Source organism: Eulemur rufifrons, chromosome 2, assembly GCF_041146395.1.
Source record: "Eulemur rufifrons isolate Redbay chromosome 2, OSU_ERuf_1, whole genome shotgun sequence".
NCBI classification, from domain to species: domain Eukaryota; kingdom Metazoa; phylum Chordata; class Mammalia; order Primates; family Lemuridae; genus Eulemur; species Eulemur rufifrons.
The window spans coordinates 57,968,170-57,986,925 of NC_090984.1; the positions used below are offsets into that span (position 1 = coordinate 57,968,170).

At 37.8% G+C, this 18,756-nt stretch overlaps 1 protein-coding gene across 1 annotated transcript; it reads left to right on the plus strand.

Annotated features, from left to right (window-relative positions):
* Positions 1-901: 901 nt before the first annotated feature.
* LOC138398234 (olfactory receptor 11H6-like) lies at positions 902-17,348 on the plus strand. The gene is made up of 2 exons (XM_069492524.1): positions 902-1,046; positions 16,396-17,348. Exons 1-2 carry the CDS (start codon positions 902-904, stop codon positions 17,346-17,348), a joined length of 1,098 nt encoding a protein of 365 aa, XP_069348625.1.
* Positions 17,349-18,756: the final 1,408 nt, after the last annotated feature.

Here is an 18,756-nt window from a genome sequence, read left to right on the forward strand (position 1 = left end):
TCCACTTTAAGGAATTCTCCTGTGGAAGCATTTATTCTATATCTAGTACCTTTTCTTACTGTTAAGTATACTTTTTTTTATTCTTTACAAGACTCAAAAGGAATTTTATCTCATCAAGATGTCTCTCCTTCAGGAATTATTTTTAAACTTTACACATAACTTTCCTCAGAGCACCCTTCATCTCCTTATTCCTGAGACTGTAGATCAGAGGGTTTAAAAGTGGAGTCGCAATTGAGTAGAACATGGTCACGAATTTCTGCAGCCCAGGCTGATTGGCTGCTCCTGGGCTTACATACATCACCATGACTGAGCCATAAAATAGGGACACCACTATCAGATGGGAGGCACATGTTGAGAAGGCTTTTTTCCTACCTGAACCTTTGGGAACTTGAACCACAGCTCGAAGAACCAGAGTGTAGGACACAAGGATGTAGAACAAGGTGATAAGCAGTATCACAGCACTGAAAGTGCTACAAGTCAGAGTTGTCTTGGGGACAGGGACACATGATATAGCCAGCATTGCCCCCAGATCACACAGGTAGTGATCAATGACATTTGAACCACAAAATGGAACTTGGGAGACAAGGGTGGCTGGTGTTACTAACCAAAGGAATCCACCCACCCAGCAGGCAGACACAAGGGCTCCACAGACTTTCCTGGTCATTATAGTAGGATAATGCAGTGGACGGCAGATGGCAACATACCTATCAAATGCCATGAGGGCCAGGAAGAAGAGTTCTGTGGCACAAAGAGAAAGGAAGATGTAGAACTGTAGGATGCAGCCATGATAGGAGATGGTTTTGGTCTTGGAGAGCAAGTTGAACAACATGTTGGGCACATTGGAATTGATGTAGCAGATCTCCAGGAAGGAGAAGTTGGCTAATAATGTATACATAGGGGAATGGAGTTGTGGGTCCCACCACACAGCACAGATAATAGCACCATTGCCCAACAAAGTGAAGATGTAGATGATGGAGAACAAAACAAAGAGGAGAATTTCTACCTCTTGGCTACACAGGAAACCCAGGAGGATGAATTCATGAATGGTATCAGTGACATTATTGTATAAAATATGCATTTCTCTCTAATCTATGATATGTACAGATATAATCGGAACTACATATTAAGAGTCTCCTATTCAGCTCTACATTAAACCTCAATTTCTCATTGGAATTAGGTGGTATTATAAATAGAAAATAAAATGGAATATTAACATTTAGTCAATATAGAGAATTTTTATCAAAATAGCACAATTGAAAGGCAAATAGAAAAATACCATTGGACATTTTGCTTTAAATATTTCCTCCAGAGGATTTTTTTTTCCTATGTTAGCCTATAAGAAAAAAAAAGAGAAATTAATTATCACCACACTGTAACTGGCCATCTTTATTTAACTTAAATATAGCTAATAACCTTGAGAAAGATATTTATGTCCTTGAGCTGTGCTTGAATTATTTCATTTCATTCAGAATCATAAGGTTCATAAATTCTCCTTATTTAACTACATTATTGTAGACAAGTAGGTCACAATAATAATGTGCATTCATAAATAAATTAGTCAATTCATTAATTTCCATTAAAAACTCATCCCCAGATGATTCTGGCCAGAAAGACAAGTCCTGGCTTTAGGGAATTACTATTATACTTGATGGGTACAGAGAAGTTTGAACTCAGAGCAGGTTGTTTCAGAAGCTTTGCATTGACAATAATGTCCATTCATTATTGAAATATTCAGGCTATACTATTGAATTAGAAGCACAAGTCTAGAAAACGAAAAAGAGCCAGTAAATGACTAGATTTTGATTCAGCAATTCAGCAATTCCCAGTCTAAATTAAGGAATATAGCATGTGTTTTAGAAATATTTGAATCAAATTATCCTCTGTGAAGTCTTCTTTATTTACATTCACTACAGCCTTTCAGTCTGTTTGCAAAATTTGTAAGTTTACTATTCTTAAAGTGATATTACCTACTTTATACTTTAGTTAGAACAGGTTCTTCACTCATCTATTTTTCCTAAGTATTTACATTATTTTCTCCTCAATTTTCATTTTAACATATAGAGTTTAGTGAAAAACAAAAGGCTTTACATCTTCATGCTTTTTAAGTGGAAAGTCAAATGATTTTTTAAGAATAATCATTACAACTCAATAGCAAAGAAAAAAAAACCCTAGCCCAATTTAAAAATGGTTAAAAATGGGCAAAAAACTTGAGTAGACATCTCTCAAAGAAGACATACATATGGCTGACAGATATATGAAAAGACTCTCATCATCACTAATCTTCTGGGAAATGCAAATTAAAACCACAAAGAGATATTATCTCATTGCACAATACCTACTATAAAATAAATATTTGGTGCATATAGACTAGTTTTATCACCATAATTGCCATAAGCAAAATATAATCTGGTTCTTCTCAAAAAGTATTTGTTTGAACCTAAAAGGAGCATATTCAATTTCCAGATACATTCTTAGATCTGGGGGTGGAGGGAGACAGAGCTCAGGCAGTGATGTGAGCAAAGGGGAGCAGCTGTAATACAGATGAAGCTTCACTCGCCACTCACCTCCTGCTGTACGTCCCGGTCCCAACAGGCCACTGACCCATACCGGTCTGCTTGTGGGGGCGGGAGTGGGGGGGGGCGCGGTCATAAATGATAGGACTGTAATGCATTTTCATGATTTTTTATATTAAGAAGTGCTAACTTACAGTTGAAAAAGTACAAACAGCAAGGTGAATTAGAGTAGATGGAAAACAATTTGGAGTGACTATGGAAGGGAACTATGAAACCAAAAGTTACCAAATGGAAGCTTTGTTACTAGAAGGATAATTATGTGATCAAGGGAAATATTAAAATTACGAGACCTGTCAATGAAGACTGGGTATTTCATAATGCAAATGACTAAAACTCCCTTAGTAATTTTTAGGGGAGAATAAAACATGAAGTTTGAGATGTGAAAAATTTCACCAAGGTAGATTGCCTTGCATGTCAGGGATATCTCAGAGAATAATGTCCATTTTCATACTAATTTTATCAGAGTAAACTCATAGGGCCTGTCACAGGTAGTACCCCATGCAGGGTGAAATGCTCAGTTAAGTGACTACCTCAAGGCATCTGTTCATTCATTCTACACCCACATATTAGTCATCTACTGTGTCAAAGATAGACTAAAATGGGAGGAGGGGTTCATTCACACTCACCCTGGTAGGCTATATCCAACCTTCAATGGAATCCGAGAGCTCTGTCTTCAGGATAAAGCAAAAATTTCTAGCATTGAGCCCCTTCTGGCTTTGACAGGTTCATTATTTAAGGAAAATAAATCTCCTATGTCATAGTTACTCCCTTTCCTTCAGTGCATTTGTTTTCTCCTGAGGACCACACAAAAGGAACCCTGGGAGACATCCTGATTGCCCTCTAGAGCATACAGATTTTTTGTGTGAGAGTCCTGAGAAAGAAGAAACTTAGAGGCACAGTCTCTGGCTTCCTGGAAGTGTATGTATCTGATGCCATCTCAGACTTCTCCAGGCATATTCTGACCCTAAAAAACTTCACATTATCCATTGTGGAAGCTTCTTTGAGAACTATTAATACTATGTCAGATGAGAATGGATACAATTTGGCCAGACTAATTTTCCTCTCAGAATCACAAACTTCAAAGTAATTGCCTTTTTAATTATCACAGCAAATAAGTTATAAAGATAGAGACAGTAGAAAACGTAGTCACATATTCCATAATGAGTGCCTTCTTCTCTCTTCCCTTTCCTAATCTCTTGGTGGCTGTCATGTGGTTGTTGATTTTCAGGGCAAAATAAACAATGGCATTGTAGCTGTTTCTATTATTTTAGTCTTTATTTTTTGTGTGTTTGTTTTTTATTTTAGTCTTTAGAAAAAGGATTGATGACTATGGCCAAACCTAGAAATAGGCATGCCATTCTTGATGCCAAAGAATGCAAATCAATTCAGAAAACTCCTCTTCCCTTTTTTCATTCTTCAAGTGGGGTTTGTCATTAGTGAGGGATCACAGAGCCTCCATATATTGCCACAAAGGTTATGCACTGAGCAACTTCAGGGAGTGCCACTCACATAGATTATAGTAGGAATGGCATTTTCCCAGAGTTGTCCATTGCACAATTTGTCCAACTGTATACAGCAACCCAAAGGCAACAAAAAGACAGGTAAAAAGGATCCCTGAACATTGATTAAAAGCAGAGATCCCTATCTGACCTAGTTTCCCTAAGGTTTTTAGTACCAGTCATAGATCATCCCAAAACTAAGGGCTGCAGCCAACCTTGACCATTATCATAGATGCAGCACATTTTTTTCTAGTACTGCTTCCATTGAAAGAATAGTTAAAGAGTAAGGCTGAATTATGTAACACATCCAAATAGGTAGATGTTGGTTAGAGTTCTAAAATATAGCACTTATCAATATATGTTTCTCAAAATATTGTTTTAATGGAATACTCATAGATCTTATGTAATAAGTAGTATTATACAGAATCATTTCACGACTACCATTATAGTATTATACAGAATAGTATCAATATTTTGAAATGTGAATAGTGTTACTATTCCTAACAATTCTCTGCCTATTTATCCCTCCCTTCACACTAACCACTGATGACCACAGATTTTTTTACTGTCTCCACACTTTTGCCTTTTCCAGAAAGTCGTATAGTTGGAATCATACAGAAGGTAGCTTTTTCAGATTGGCTTCTTTCATTTAGCAATATGCATTTAAGTTTCCTTCATGTCTTTTCAAAGCTTGATAATTTATTTTCTTTTTAATGCTGCATAATATTCCATTGTCTGGATGTACCACAGGTTTATTTATCCATTCACCTACAGAAGATATCTTGGTTGTTTCCAAGTTTTGGCAATTATGAATAAAGCTGCCATAAACATCCACATTCAGTTTTTTTGTGAGGACAAAGTTTTCAATTCATTTGAGTAAATACCAGTGAGCACAAGTGATGAATATTATGATAACAGTATACTTAACTTTATAAAAAACTGTCAAACTCTTTTCCAAAGTGGTAATACCATTTCACATTCCCACCAGCAATGAATGAGAGCTTCTGTTGCTCCATATCCTCACCAGAATTTGGTATTATTAGTGGTTTGGATTTTGGCCATTCTAACAGGTGTGTAATGGTACCTCACTGTTGTTTTAATTTGCAGTCCCCTAATAACATATGATGTTGAGCATCTTTTTATCTGCTTTCTTGCCATATGAATATCTTCTTTGGTAAATTGTATGTTCAGGCTTTTTACCCATTTTTTAATCAGGTTGTTCATTCTCTTATTGCAGAGTTTAAGAGTTGTTTATATATTTTTGGATAACAATCTTTTATCAGATGTATTTTCTGCAAATATTTTCTCCCAGTCTGTCACTTATCTTCTCACTGTCTTGACATTGTCTTTTGCAGAACAGAAGTTTCTAATTTTAATGAAGTCCGGCTTACCAATTGTTTCTTTCATGTATGACATCTTTGGTATTGTATCTAAAATGTCATCGCCGTATCAAAATTCATCAAAGTTTTTTCCTGGGTTATCATCTAGAAGTTTTGTTGTTTTGTGTTTTATATTTAGGTCTATGATCCATTTTGAGTTAATTTTTGTGAAGGGTGTAAAGTCTACACCTGGGTTCATATTTTGCATATAAATGTCCAGTTGTTCCGGCACCATTTATTGAAAAAACTTTGATTCCTCGTACTGCCTTTGCTCCTTTGTCAAGATTAGTTGACTATATTTATGTGGATCAATTTCTATGTTCTCTATTCTGTTCCATTGATCTATTTGTCTATTCTTTCACCAACACTACACTGTCTTGCTTACTGTCTTTATAGTAAATCTTATAGTAAATCTTTAGTAATCTTATAGTAAATCTTTACTGCACACTGTCTTTATAGTAAATCTTGAAGTCAGGTAGTGTCAATCCTTCAACTTTGTTCTTCTCCCTCTGTATTGAATTGGCTGGGTCTTTTGCCTCTCCATATACATATATACATTCACTGAATTCTAATAAAAACCCTGAGGAAGGAATTATTATTCACATTATACTAATGAGAAAATCAAGGCACAGAGCAGTTAAGTAACCTGCCCCAGATAGTGATATTTCAGAGCCCATACTCTCAACCACTGATGGACTCAATCTCAATCTCTCTCTCTCTCTCTTTCACCCTCACCCTCTCCCTGTCCCTCTCCCTGTCCCTCTTCCTGTCCCATCCCTCTATTACTCTCCCCATTAGATTGTAAGGTCCCTAAGGTAAAGAACAATAATTTTTCTTTGATGTATTCTCCATCCCAAATATCAGCATAGAGTAAACAAATGTTGATTGAAAGAAGAAAGGAGGCCAGGCACGGTGACTCACGCCTGTAATCCTAGCACTCTGGGAGGACGAAGTGAGAGGATCACTTGAGGTCAAGAGTTCGAGACCAGCATCAGAAAGAGTGAGACACACACACACCCCCCCCACATCTCCTCTAAAAAAAAAAATAGAAAAAATTATCTGGGCATTGTGGCGATCACCTGTAGTCCCAGCTACTCAGGAAGCTGAGGCAGGAGGATCACTTGAGCCCCAGAGTTTGAGGTTGCTGTGAGCTAGGCTAATGCCACAGCATTCTAGCCCAGGTGATAGAGCAAGACTCTGTCTCAAAAAAAAAAAAAAAGAAAGGAAAGATAGAAAAGAAAAAGGAAGAGAAAGAGAACAGGAAGAAAGAAATGTGGTAATTAAACTGAAAAACAATTAATTAATTTATAGTTGCAGACCATGTTGTTGACTTTGGGTCAGGGAATATGCTAGGGTCATGTTTCTCTGTCTTGTACCAAAGGGTCCTGAGTGATATGGTCAGCTGGGAGTGAGAGCAAACATAGCCCCACTGCAGCAAAACACTTCAAAAATTTTCCTGTGCCCATTATCTCCAATTTCTCATGTTCCATTCTCTCTTAAACTTACTTCATCCTGGCTTTTACTCCCACCACTCAAACTGCTCTCATCTCAAGATCAACAATGTTTACCTGATTCCTAAGTCTAACTGTTTTACTTTACTTATCAATATTTAGCACTCACTCTTTCTTGATATACCTTCCCCATCTTGTTTACTGGATACCACATTTTCTTGGCTTTTCCCATTCCTCCCTGGTACCTCTTTTTCAGTCCCTTTGCTGTCTTCTCTACTCTACTGAAATCTTAACCTACATTTCCTTGGTGGTATCATACACTCATGTGATATAAATACCATCTGTATGCCAATGACTCCCAAATTTATAAATCCAGCTCAGATATTTTTTCTGAACTCCAGACTCATATATTCATTTTCTAGATGATACATTCACTTGATTGTCTAAAATAAATCTCAGACTTCACATGTCCAAAGCAGAATATCTCATTCTTCACTCCCTCATCTTGTTCCACCATTAGCTTCCCCATCTTAACTGAAGGCAACTTTATACTTCTAACTGTTCAGTCATCATTGACTCCTCTCTTTCTCTCACCCTCCACACCTAGTCCATGAAGAGGTCCTGCCAGCTCTCCCTTTGGCATAGATCCAGAATCTTACCACTTTTCTCCACCTCTGCCAATACTGCCTTCACTGAGCCATCACCATACCTCACCAGGATTACTTAAATGGCTTCCTAACATGTTCTGCTTCTATTTTTCTCCACATTAGTTTATTCTCCACACAGCATCAAAAGTGATCCTCTTAAAATGTAAGTTAGCTCTTGTCCCTCTTCTGCTCAAAACCCTCCATTGAACCCTATTTCACTCTGAGAAAAAGTCCAAGTCATTAAAATGGCTTTCATGTGCTCCTCAACCCAGCATTCTTGTTACTTCGTTGACCACCTATCTTCTTCTCCCCCTCATTTACTCTGCCTCCAACCACACTGGCTTCCTGTCTTTTCCTCAGAAGTACTAGTATATGCCCACCTTAGGGTCTTTACTCTAGTGGTTTCCTCTGCCTGAAGGACTCTTCCAAAACACAATTTGCTTAGCTAACATTTTCACCTCCTTCAAATCTTTGTCTAAAATGTCACCTTCCTAATAAAGTCTACCCTGACCATCCTATCTAAGATCAACTTGCTCCCCTAAACACACATCTGGAAATCCCAAATTTCTTTAACAAATTTTTTTTCTTTTATCCGTAGTACTTATCACCTTCTAAAATAAACCTAAAGTTACTTATTTATTTTCTTTACTTGTTTATTTTTGTGTCCTTACAGTAGAATGTAAGTTCTAGAAGAATTACCATTAAAAAATCTATACACCAAAAACATCATAAACCAAATTACACAACAAACAGAAATGAAAAAAATTGCAAGAGATATGAAAAAGGTTAATATTCTTAGTAAATAAAGAACTCATAAAAACTGATGAAGAAAATATGGAACACCACATATGTAATGGACAAAGACAGGAACAATTTATTAAACAAGAAATACAAATAGCAAATAAACATTTAAAAGATTGACATAATTAGGAACCAAAGAAATGCAACTTTAAAGATCAGATGTGGGGGGTGGGGAGCCAAGACGGCTGACTAGAGACACAGCTTGTCAGACTGTTTCAGCTGAAGGGTAGAAGGTTGGGCTGAGGAGAGCAAAGAACAACTGTGGCTCAGGTGTGGATCACAGGGAGAGATGGCAGAAGTGTCTGGGGACCTCACTAGAAAGGGCTGTGAAGCTCAGAAAGAGGAAGAAGAGAAGAGAAGACAGTAGTGTGGACCAAATCCAGAGAGGCCCGGAGCCAATTGAAAGGGTAAAGGAGGCTTTGCTCCCGACAAGGGTGACTCTGGTGAACAGCAGGACATAAAACTCTCATCCCCACCCCTAGAGAGTGACACAAGAGACCAGAGAGCCAGCATTCTTACACCTAATGGCCTCTTCCTTTGCACCTCTTCCATTCCTGGCATCGCATAAAGTAATTTTGACTCAACCCAGCTATAGCTGCAGCCCTCACCTCCCCACCCCTAGCAACGGGGGAGTGCTCTGCGCTGAGAAGACTGTTTCTCTGCAACAGGGGTACATTCCTGGCCAAGTCTGCCACTGAGAGTGGAGCCACCACAGCTGCGCTTCACGAGACTCCCTGTTGGCAGCTTAGATAGGCAGGCAGGACTGGTGCCCACCCCTCACACACACAAAAGCTGTGCAGGGAGACTGCGGCCCCTCCCCTCCATAGCAAATGCAAGAGTGCTCCGTGATGAAAACCTGTTTCTCTGCATTGGGGGTGGGTCCCCAGCCGAGGCCACCACTGAGGGCGGAGCTGCTTGGGGTGTAACCCAAGAGGTTCATCAAACGTGCTAAGGCATTCCAAAGGCAACTCAGGACCAGCATTCTTCTGCCTGGCACAGTCAGGGACTGATCATCAGGGACTCAGAGACAGGTCCATAAACCAGCCTTAGCACCCTCAGCTCTCAACTGAGAGACCTGATGACAAGGAACCAGGAAAAGAACTCCAGAAATATGAAAAATCAAAGTGAAAAGACACCCCGAAAAGAAAACAATAACTCCTTACCAATGGATACCAACCTAATCAAAAAGATTAAAATGACAGATGAAGAATTTTGAATATGGATTATAAGGAAGCTCAATGAAATACAAGAGAAAATAAAAACCCAACACAAAGAAGTCACAAAAACAATGCAGGAAATGAATGAAAAATGTTCCAAATAAATCGAATTATTAAAGAAAAACAAAACAGAACTTCTGGAAATAAATTAATTCAAGGATTTACAAAACACAGAGGAAAGCCTTAAGAATAGGCTAGATGAGGCAGAAGAAAGAATCTCAGAGCTTGAAGATAACATCTTTGAGCTAAACAAGTCAGTCGAAGAGAAAGAACATATGTCAAAATTATAAAAACCATACACGACAAACCCACAGCCAACATCATACTGAACAGGCAAAAATTGAAAGCATTCCCACTTAGAACTGGAACCAGACAAGGCTGCCCACTATCAGCACTTCTATTCAACATAGGAGGGTAGAAGAGGAGATGGGTAAACTCACACCTAATGTGCACAATACATGCTATCTTGGTGATGGGCACACATATAACTTTGACTCAAACTGCACAAAAGCAAATTATATAACCAAAACGTTTGTACCCCTGTAATATTCTGAAATTTAAAAACCAAAAAAAAAGAAGCAGCAGAAACTTATCTATAATCCCAGTGAACAGTGAATATGGGGAATTACTGTTATCATTTTTGGCACATTTCTTTCCAGTTTTGTTCCTGTTCTTTTGTGTTTATCTACATGACATCAGGTTCAAAATATGAAAATACCCTATTTTGTATCTATTTTTGTATGCTGCTTTTTTAAACTTTGTATTATTAGCTTTTTGTTCTATATTATTAAAAATTTGTGTGAGCATTAGAAAAAGATGAGACATGAATGTTTTTCGTCTATAAATGTAGAGATAAATTTTTAAAATACTATTCATATGCTGATAAGGATATCATAAGATGGCATCCTTATTATCATACCTTTTGAGGATGTATTTTAGGAAGCAATTTAGCAATATGTATTGAGAACATTAAGTTCTATATACATTTTGATCTTATAATTTTCTTTTAAGTAATCTTCTCCAGAGAACTCTTCAAAATTAAACAAGCTTTTAAACCCAAAGATTTTGTTGCATTATTTTAAGATTGAAAAATTGAAACTAGCCTAAGTCCATTAGGGGAATGTTATAAAAGTAAGACTTACTATTAATATTATGTAGCTTTAAAAATATTTAAGAGTTTTAATTACATGAAAAATACTAATGTAAGCAGAATATCAAAATGTAAATGCTTATGATCTCATATATGTGAAGAAAAATGGTTAAGACAAAAAAGGCCAGAGGAAATATGCCAAGTTTCTACATGAATTTATGTCTGCTCAATAAAATTATTCAGTAATTGTTGGTTTTTCTTAGCTTTTCTGAATCTTCCAAATTTTTGCAATGAATATATATCACTTTGACAATCAGAATTTTAAAAAACAGTTTTGAAAAATTGCAACCGTGGTATCTGGTAAGAATTGGATAAAATGACTTATGTATCAGAATTTATCACAATGCCTGGTATGAGATTAGTAATCAATAAGTATTGTTTTCCTTCCCTGCCAAGTCAAGATGCAGGGTAAATATTTTAATATTTAAGAACTCAGGTTCTTTCTCAGAGAAAACTGAATTCAGATATTGGAATTCCCATTTATTAGATGTGAGACTTTGAGCAAATTAATGAATTTAGCTAAGCTTCAATGACCTCACCTATAAAATAAAAATAATAATAATATCTAACTCATTGGATTATTATGGGAATTTTGTGAGTTTATTCATGAAAGTTACTTATCGCAGTGCCTGGGACACAAGCTTTCAATAAATATTAATTGATAATATTTGTATGGCAAAATAAAAGGTCAGCTGCATACATGAGTAGACTTTCGGATCCATGTAATGAATTCAAAAATGTGTAAACAAAATAAGTTTCCCTTTAATCAGAGGAAGAGACATAGAATTGCATGCCAAATGGGCAGAGTGTCAAACAGATAGAGTAGAATCCTTGGTCCAATGTGAGAAAAGGAGTATCAGACGTTTGAAATAAACTCATCAGAGGGTAGGTTCTTTGGAGTAATGTCTATCCAGCTGAGGGAATCTCAGCGGAGATTCCTCCCTTAGAGAAACTGGCTTTGGCCCAGCAATAGTTTCACCAGGGGCAAGTGCAGAATCCAAGCTTTAATTTTTACCACTCCTTGGGGTAAGTGGGCAGGCAGGAGCAGAAAAGCTATGTCTTCTCTAAATTAAAAAAAACAAACACACATTTCCCCAAATGCACTCAGAGTGCAAGCACTAGGGACAGAACTCTGAGATCCAGGGGAAATGAAGAATAGGGGAAAGGCTTATCTGCAGACATTGTTTTCTATTCTCAATCAGTGCCTGAATTAACTTCTTCAACAAAGGGCAGATGCCCATATTTATGAATGTGGAACACAGAAAATATGTGAGTGTGGAAATGTAAGTTTGAGAAAGTACCTTTCTACCTTACAGTTTGTAGCTTTAAAGGAAACCATTACTTTCAGATTATATCAATTGGAAAAGAAAAAGTAAAAGATAAATAACTATTTTGCTTTCATTTAATCCTTTCTGCTATTGCCAGAGTTTGTGTGATCTTTATTCTAGACTCAGCATTCTCCTTTAAATAAAATTTACTGAAGAAAAATAAGACCCGGCCGGGCGCGGTGGCTCACGCCTGTAATCCTAGCACTCTGGGAGGCCGAGGTGGGCGGATCGTTTGAGCTCAGGAGTTCGAGACCAGCCTGAGCAAGAGCGAGACCCCATCTCTACTAAAAATAGAAAGAAATTATATGGACAGCTAAAAATATATATAGGAAAAATTAGCCGGGCATGGTGGCGCATGCCTGTAGTCCCAGCTACTCGGGAGGCTGAGGCAGTAGGATCGCTTAAGCCCAGGAGTTTGAGGTTGCTGTGAGCTAGGCTGAAGCCACGGCACTCACTCTAGCCTGGGCAACAGAGTGAGACTCTGTCTCAAAAAAAAAAAAAAAAGAAAAATAAGACCCAAAATGCAAACTAATGCCACTTTTCCTTTTTGTTTCTTTTAAGGAAGAAAACTAGATTGAGGGTAAGATTAGTCTCCTTCCAATGAGAGAAAACAGTATAAATCTTTTCCACAAGGAATGATGGTTATCATTCCTCATAACATTGCATTCAATTTTTTAAACTTAACTTCTAATCCCTACCTAGGTTTATGAAATGCTGCCATTCACCCTGAAGTAAATCACAGCCTTTGGAATGCCCTGTTGGGAATTTTCTTTTTCCTTAACCCTGGCTGGCACAGAGGCTCACTCCATGGGCTTTAAATCCAAGTAGCAAATGAAGGGGAGACAATATCCTACTTGGTAAGTCAAATATAGCACAAATAGGGGATTTCATAGCACCTTGGAACATTCTAGGAATAGCAAAAGTCACAAAAAGTGCTTAGAGAAGGTAGAAGATCCAGAAAAGTAAGTACCTTCAAAAATAATATTTTATAATAATTGTTTCGGATTTCAAAGCAATATATGTTGCTCATAGAAATTTTGGAAATATAGACATATAAAGAAGAAAATTATAGAAACTATTGTCTGACCTTCTAATACTTACCTCTATTAATTTTAAGTTTTATTTCTTTTCAAGAATTTTTATATCCCCTTATATTATTTAATTTTTCTACAAAAATGTATATAGAAAACTACATAAACTCACTATGAAAAGAACTCTATAAAATATAAAGAAATGTAAAAACCTTTGTTACTCAAAGAATCAGCAATACCTTATTGCTTATTAGAAATTTAGAATCCCAAGCCTCATCTACTCCTTTTGAGTCAGAATCCGCATTTTAGCATGTTTCCCAGGAAATTCTTCTGTACTTCTGTGATGAACTTCTTTATTATTTTTTTCTTTATCTGTAATTTTTATTTAATAAGTGTAAAGGTTTTAAAAGCTCTGGCCATTTCTAAATTATCCACCAAAAATTTTTTTACTAGTTTTCCCTGGGATAGTGATATTTTGGACAAATTTACACTGGAAGTCCTTTAAAGTGGTGAGAAAATGGTAATATAGGAGGCAAAAAGCATGCACTCTTATCTTAATTCTGTCATTTACTGGTTTGGGAACTGGGGCATTTAACCTCTTTGAGCCTTTATCTCCTCATCTACGAAATGGAGGTAATAATCCTTGCTATGGCTCTCCCATAGCATAATTAAGAAAACCAAAAAAGATAATGCATGTTAAGCATAAGGGCTAACTTGTCCAAAACTAGTCCCCTTCAAGCTGCCCTTCTAAAGAGAAAGTTGCTTCCTGAAAGGCACCATGCAGAAGAAAGCAGCTATTGCCCAGTGCTTAAGGTAATCACTTCATCGCCTGCTAATGTAGAGAATCCTTCTATTAGCTTGTTGTTTCCTACAGCTGCAACAGCAAAGCTTGGACCACAGCCTCCAATCACACCAGAAGTCCTGGTACCCCCCTCTCCCCCAGCCACAAACTCTGAGCCTGAAAATGGAACTGGAGACAAGTTTTCTTCATTTCAACATAATATCCAGACCTAATCACGTTAAGAGAGCAGTTATTGCTTCCCCAATCATGCAGCTAAAACACCTGCAGCCCAAATGTTGGGGTGCCCCTCTTGGAATGTGATGTCCTAAATTTCTGTCTTCCACTGTTGTTATGATTGGCAAAGGGGACCTGCACACCTGTGGTCCTGGACCTGGGTCCATGACTTTCCCACAGTAAATACTGCTCTGGTAAATCTGGCGTGTGTGCCATCTCGTCATGTTCCCTGGTTGCGTGATAACACGGCAAAGGGAAACTGCTCTGATCTTCACAGATTGGGGTTGCATTTATGCAGGACTGTATTGGATTTTTTCCTAGAGAATGAATGTTGTTAAGAAAAGGTAGACAGAGCATTTGATCTCTGGGCTTCCAGATGGGACAGCAGCAAAAAGGTAAGTGAAACAGAGATGAGAGGTCCATATGCCAAACTTCTTCTGGGCTAAACTTTGGCCTAAATCAAAGTCTAAAATTTAGATAGACTTTTCTCTATTCCCCTATATTCAAAAAACATAGCCAGTTTCTCCAGGGCTAAATAAACCATTAAATCAAAGAATACCAGAGAGAAAAAAGGTTACATCCAAACCTCACTTCCACAAGGTAGCCTGTTTTGAAACAATGTTTTCTGGTGCTGCTCTGAGAACGGATCGCCCAGGAAGTTTTGCAGATTGAAACCTAGGTGGCCTAGGTGGCCTTAAAACAAATCACAGCATAGCCATCAGGAAATGACTCTATCATTTAAGACTTAATGGTATCCCTGCCAGGGAAGATAGCCTATAGGGAAGAAAATGGGAGCTCTGATATGTCTGGTAGACAAAAAAAAAAAGTCTTTTCTTAAAAATAGCGTGTATTGTGTATACTTAAAGTATACAACATGATGTTATAAGATACATATATAGTAAAATAGTTGCTATAGTGAAACAAATTAATATATCCTTCATCTCACAAAGGTGCCTATTTTCCCTCATGTGGCAAGAGAAGCTACAGTACTTACTTAGCAAAAATCCTGAATACAATACACTATCATTAACTGTAGTCTTCATGTTGTTCATTAGATCTTTTGACTTGTTCATCCTACATATTTGCTACTTTGTATCATTTGATCTACATTTCCCCATTTCCTCCAAAAAATAGTCTTAAAAGGAAGCTTATTAGAGAGTTGCATCTTTGGTGTGGTCTGAGGGGGCTAGGAAGCATGCTCCTATTCATATATACATGAATATATATATGTACATGTATATATATACACACCCCACACGCACATACTTAACCTGTCACATGGCTAAAATTCCATGGGCAAAAACATTCTTTTGCATTTTGAAATAGGTTTAATTTATAAAATTAACAAAGGAGTATAACATTTAGCATAATAGTTCCGAACGGTTTATAATAGCTTACATTTCTGTAGCCTTTTATAATCTATAAACTACTTTTGCATATATATATTATTTTATGCAATTCTCATGTGAGCCTTGATATGTATGTATTATTATTCACATTTCATAGAGAAAGGAATATGATGTCAGAGGTTAAGTTCCTTCCTGAGAAAACACTGCTTATGAAGTGACAGAGCCAGTATTCAAGCTCAGATCTGAATGTCTCCAAAGCCCACACTCTGCCACACTATTGGGTCCCAAACCCAGGCCGGATCCCAAAAATCTACACCTTTCAAAGTCTTTGCCATTTGATTCTGATAATACCAAAGTCTGGAACCCACGTACTATACCATCCTACAGATAGAGAGTAGATACTAATAATGGCCTAGAAAGGTCACTTTAATGTAGCTAAGTTGTAATTTACATGAAGTCATTTTGTCACTATGTGGTTATTTTCATATTTGGCTTCTTAAGCCTCATGTTTTCTCCTTTATGTTGCTTGGGTAATATTGCTGTTTTGTTCAGTAAACCTGTCAATTCTAATTTTTTATAAGTGAATTATCCATATCAAAACTGGCATCTCAGTTTAGCTTTACCCAGCCACCCATCTGTATTGTCTAAACCAGTGTTCTCCAAAGTTGGCTGCAGCAGGCAACACACTGAGGAAGGCAGAAAGGAAATATTTGAATTTCTAGTTTTATTTTGATTACAGGAAACCTTTTTTGAACAGTGGCTTATAAACAGTTTTTGAGTGAATACTCACAGAAGTGTATATTCAATAACTGTCTTGTTGGGGTACCCAATCAAAGAAAACCCGCCAGTCTAGACCCCCCTCTCCTGTGACCAGGAAAGTGTGTTCAGTCTCCTGAGGAAGAGTCAGGACACATACTTCCTTCTATCTATGTAATTTGTGCTGCAATCCTCACAGGATGGAAGAAAATGACATCAGAGGCCAGAAATATCTCCCGTACTGTGAGTGACTTCATCCTCTTGGGCTTCCCTTGCCGCAGGGAAATACAGATCCTCCTCTTTTCCATATTCTTTGTGACTTACCTCCTAACTCTCCTCGGAAACACAGCCATTGTGTGTGCAGTGCGCTGGGACCACCGGCTCCACACCCCCATGTACATTCTTCTGGCCAACTTCTCCTTCCTGGAGATATGCTATGTCAACTCTGATGTGCCTAACATGCTGGCCAACTTCCTCTCCAAGACCAAAACCATCTCCTTTGCTCGGTGCCTCCTCCAGTTGTACTTCTTTTTCTCACTGGGCACAACTGAGTGCTTATTTCTCTCCATTATGGCCTATGACCGGTTCCTGGCAATCTGCCGTCCCCTATACTACCCCACCGTCATGACTACTAAGTTCTGTAGCAGCCTGGTCATCTTTTGCTGGGTCTATGGTTTCCTCTGGTTTCTGATCCCAGTGATACTAGTTACCCAGCTGCCATTTTGTGGCCCAAATGTGATTGATGACTTTCTATGTGACCTTGGTCCCCTGCTGGCCCTGGCTTCAGCCTGTGTCCCAATCCCAGGGACTGTTCTCATATGTGGCACCATGAGCTCCCTCCTCATCTTTGCCACCTTCTTCTACATTATTGGCTCCTACACCCTGGTGCTGAGGGCTGTGATGCAGGTGCCCTCCACTGCTGGCCGGAAAAAGGCTTTCTCTACCTGCTCCTCACACCTGGCTGTCGTGTTTCTATTCTATGGCTCGGTCATGATGACATACGTGAGCCCAGGGTCAGGACAAGCAGAGGGCATGCAGAAGTTTACAACTCTGTTCTACTCAGTTTTGACCCCTTTTTTCAACCCCATGATCTATAGCCTCCGGAATAAAGAAATGAAGGATGCCTTGAAGAAAGTTCTAGGAGGTTCCTGAAATTGGTCTGTGATATTAGTGAGTTATTCCCAAATGAGTTCAGACTGTGAGCCCCCTGTCAGTGAAGAGTTGAGAAACTGGCAAGTGGATGTGAACTTTTCAAATGAGACATTTCAAAATCCTAAATGCCATGCCATCAATGAAGCCTTTCCCCAGGCAGAATTAATTACCTCTTCCATAGCCCATTACTTGTACTTCTATTTAACATGATTTTATTCTTTCTTTTATTATAGTTAGCTATTTACAAATGTGTCTCCACATGCCTCCCATCCTTACTGTATTGTAAATTCTTTGAGAGCAAGAATTATGCTTAGTAATTTCTGTAATTTCAGAGCTGAACGCAGTACCTAGCACATAGATGTCAAAAATGTTAATTTAAATAAAACAAATATATTTCTTCATATTTTCTCACTGGATTATATCATTCTTGATAGTCAGAACAATATCTAAAGAAACCATACAAACTCTATAACAATCTGTATTTTACATGTCCTAAAGATGAAAGAAAAGAACTTTCATAGAAGAAAGTGAGGTCAACCTGAACCAGTTGAACTAACCATTAAATGACAATCAAATCAATGGAAAAGTTTCCCCAGATGAAAGATAAACTCTAAGAAATTACCTCCTTGCCTCCCTTTATCAATCTCTTTCTCTAATAATGTAATAATGCTTTATTTCATTTTCTTCTTACTAACCATGCTTCCACTCCTGCACATTTTAAAATATATTCCACAACCTTTACTACAGAATGTGTGGTCTTTGAATCAGCTGGGAGTCACTGGAGAACTTTTTAGAATGTAGTTATCCAAGGACCCCATCCCAGGACTACTGAATCAGAATCTGCATTTTAAGGACATCCCCACTGGATTTATATGCACGTTGAAGTTTGAAAAGCATGGATCTACAATAGATTCTCTGAAAGGGTAGCAGTAATTACAACCATGTGGAGGACTTCCTATTGACACCTACCTGCATCAGAACAGTGATTCTCAACCAATTGACTCAGAGTTGGGGGTGGGGCCTAAGCACAGGTATTTTGAAAAGTTCCCCCAAAGGCTGTAATATACAGGGAGGATTGAGAACCACTGCATTCAAATTTAGGAACTACCAAAATCTAAAATTACACAGAATGGGACCACACCCACATTTATTTTCAAAAGCCACCCTGGTGCAAATCAACCAAACTAAATAAATATTAGATTGCAATAAGACATATTATAACCCAATTATTACTTTGCCAAAAAAAAAATTATACCCAAAATAGATAAGTCTCTCTTGAAAGTTCTTTACATGCTTGCATTTTGGAGATTGTACATAGTAAAAATAATTGAAAATATGAAGAAAAGCACATATGGCAACCTATATGACCATTCATTTAAAAGATTTTTGTGGTACACTATCTTGGCAT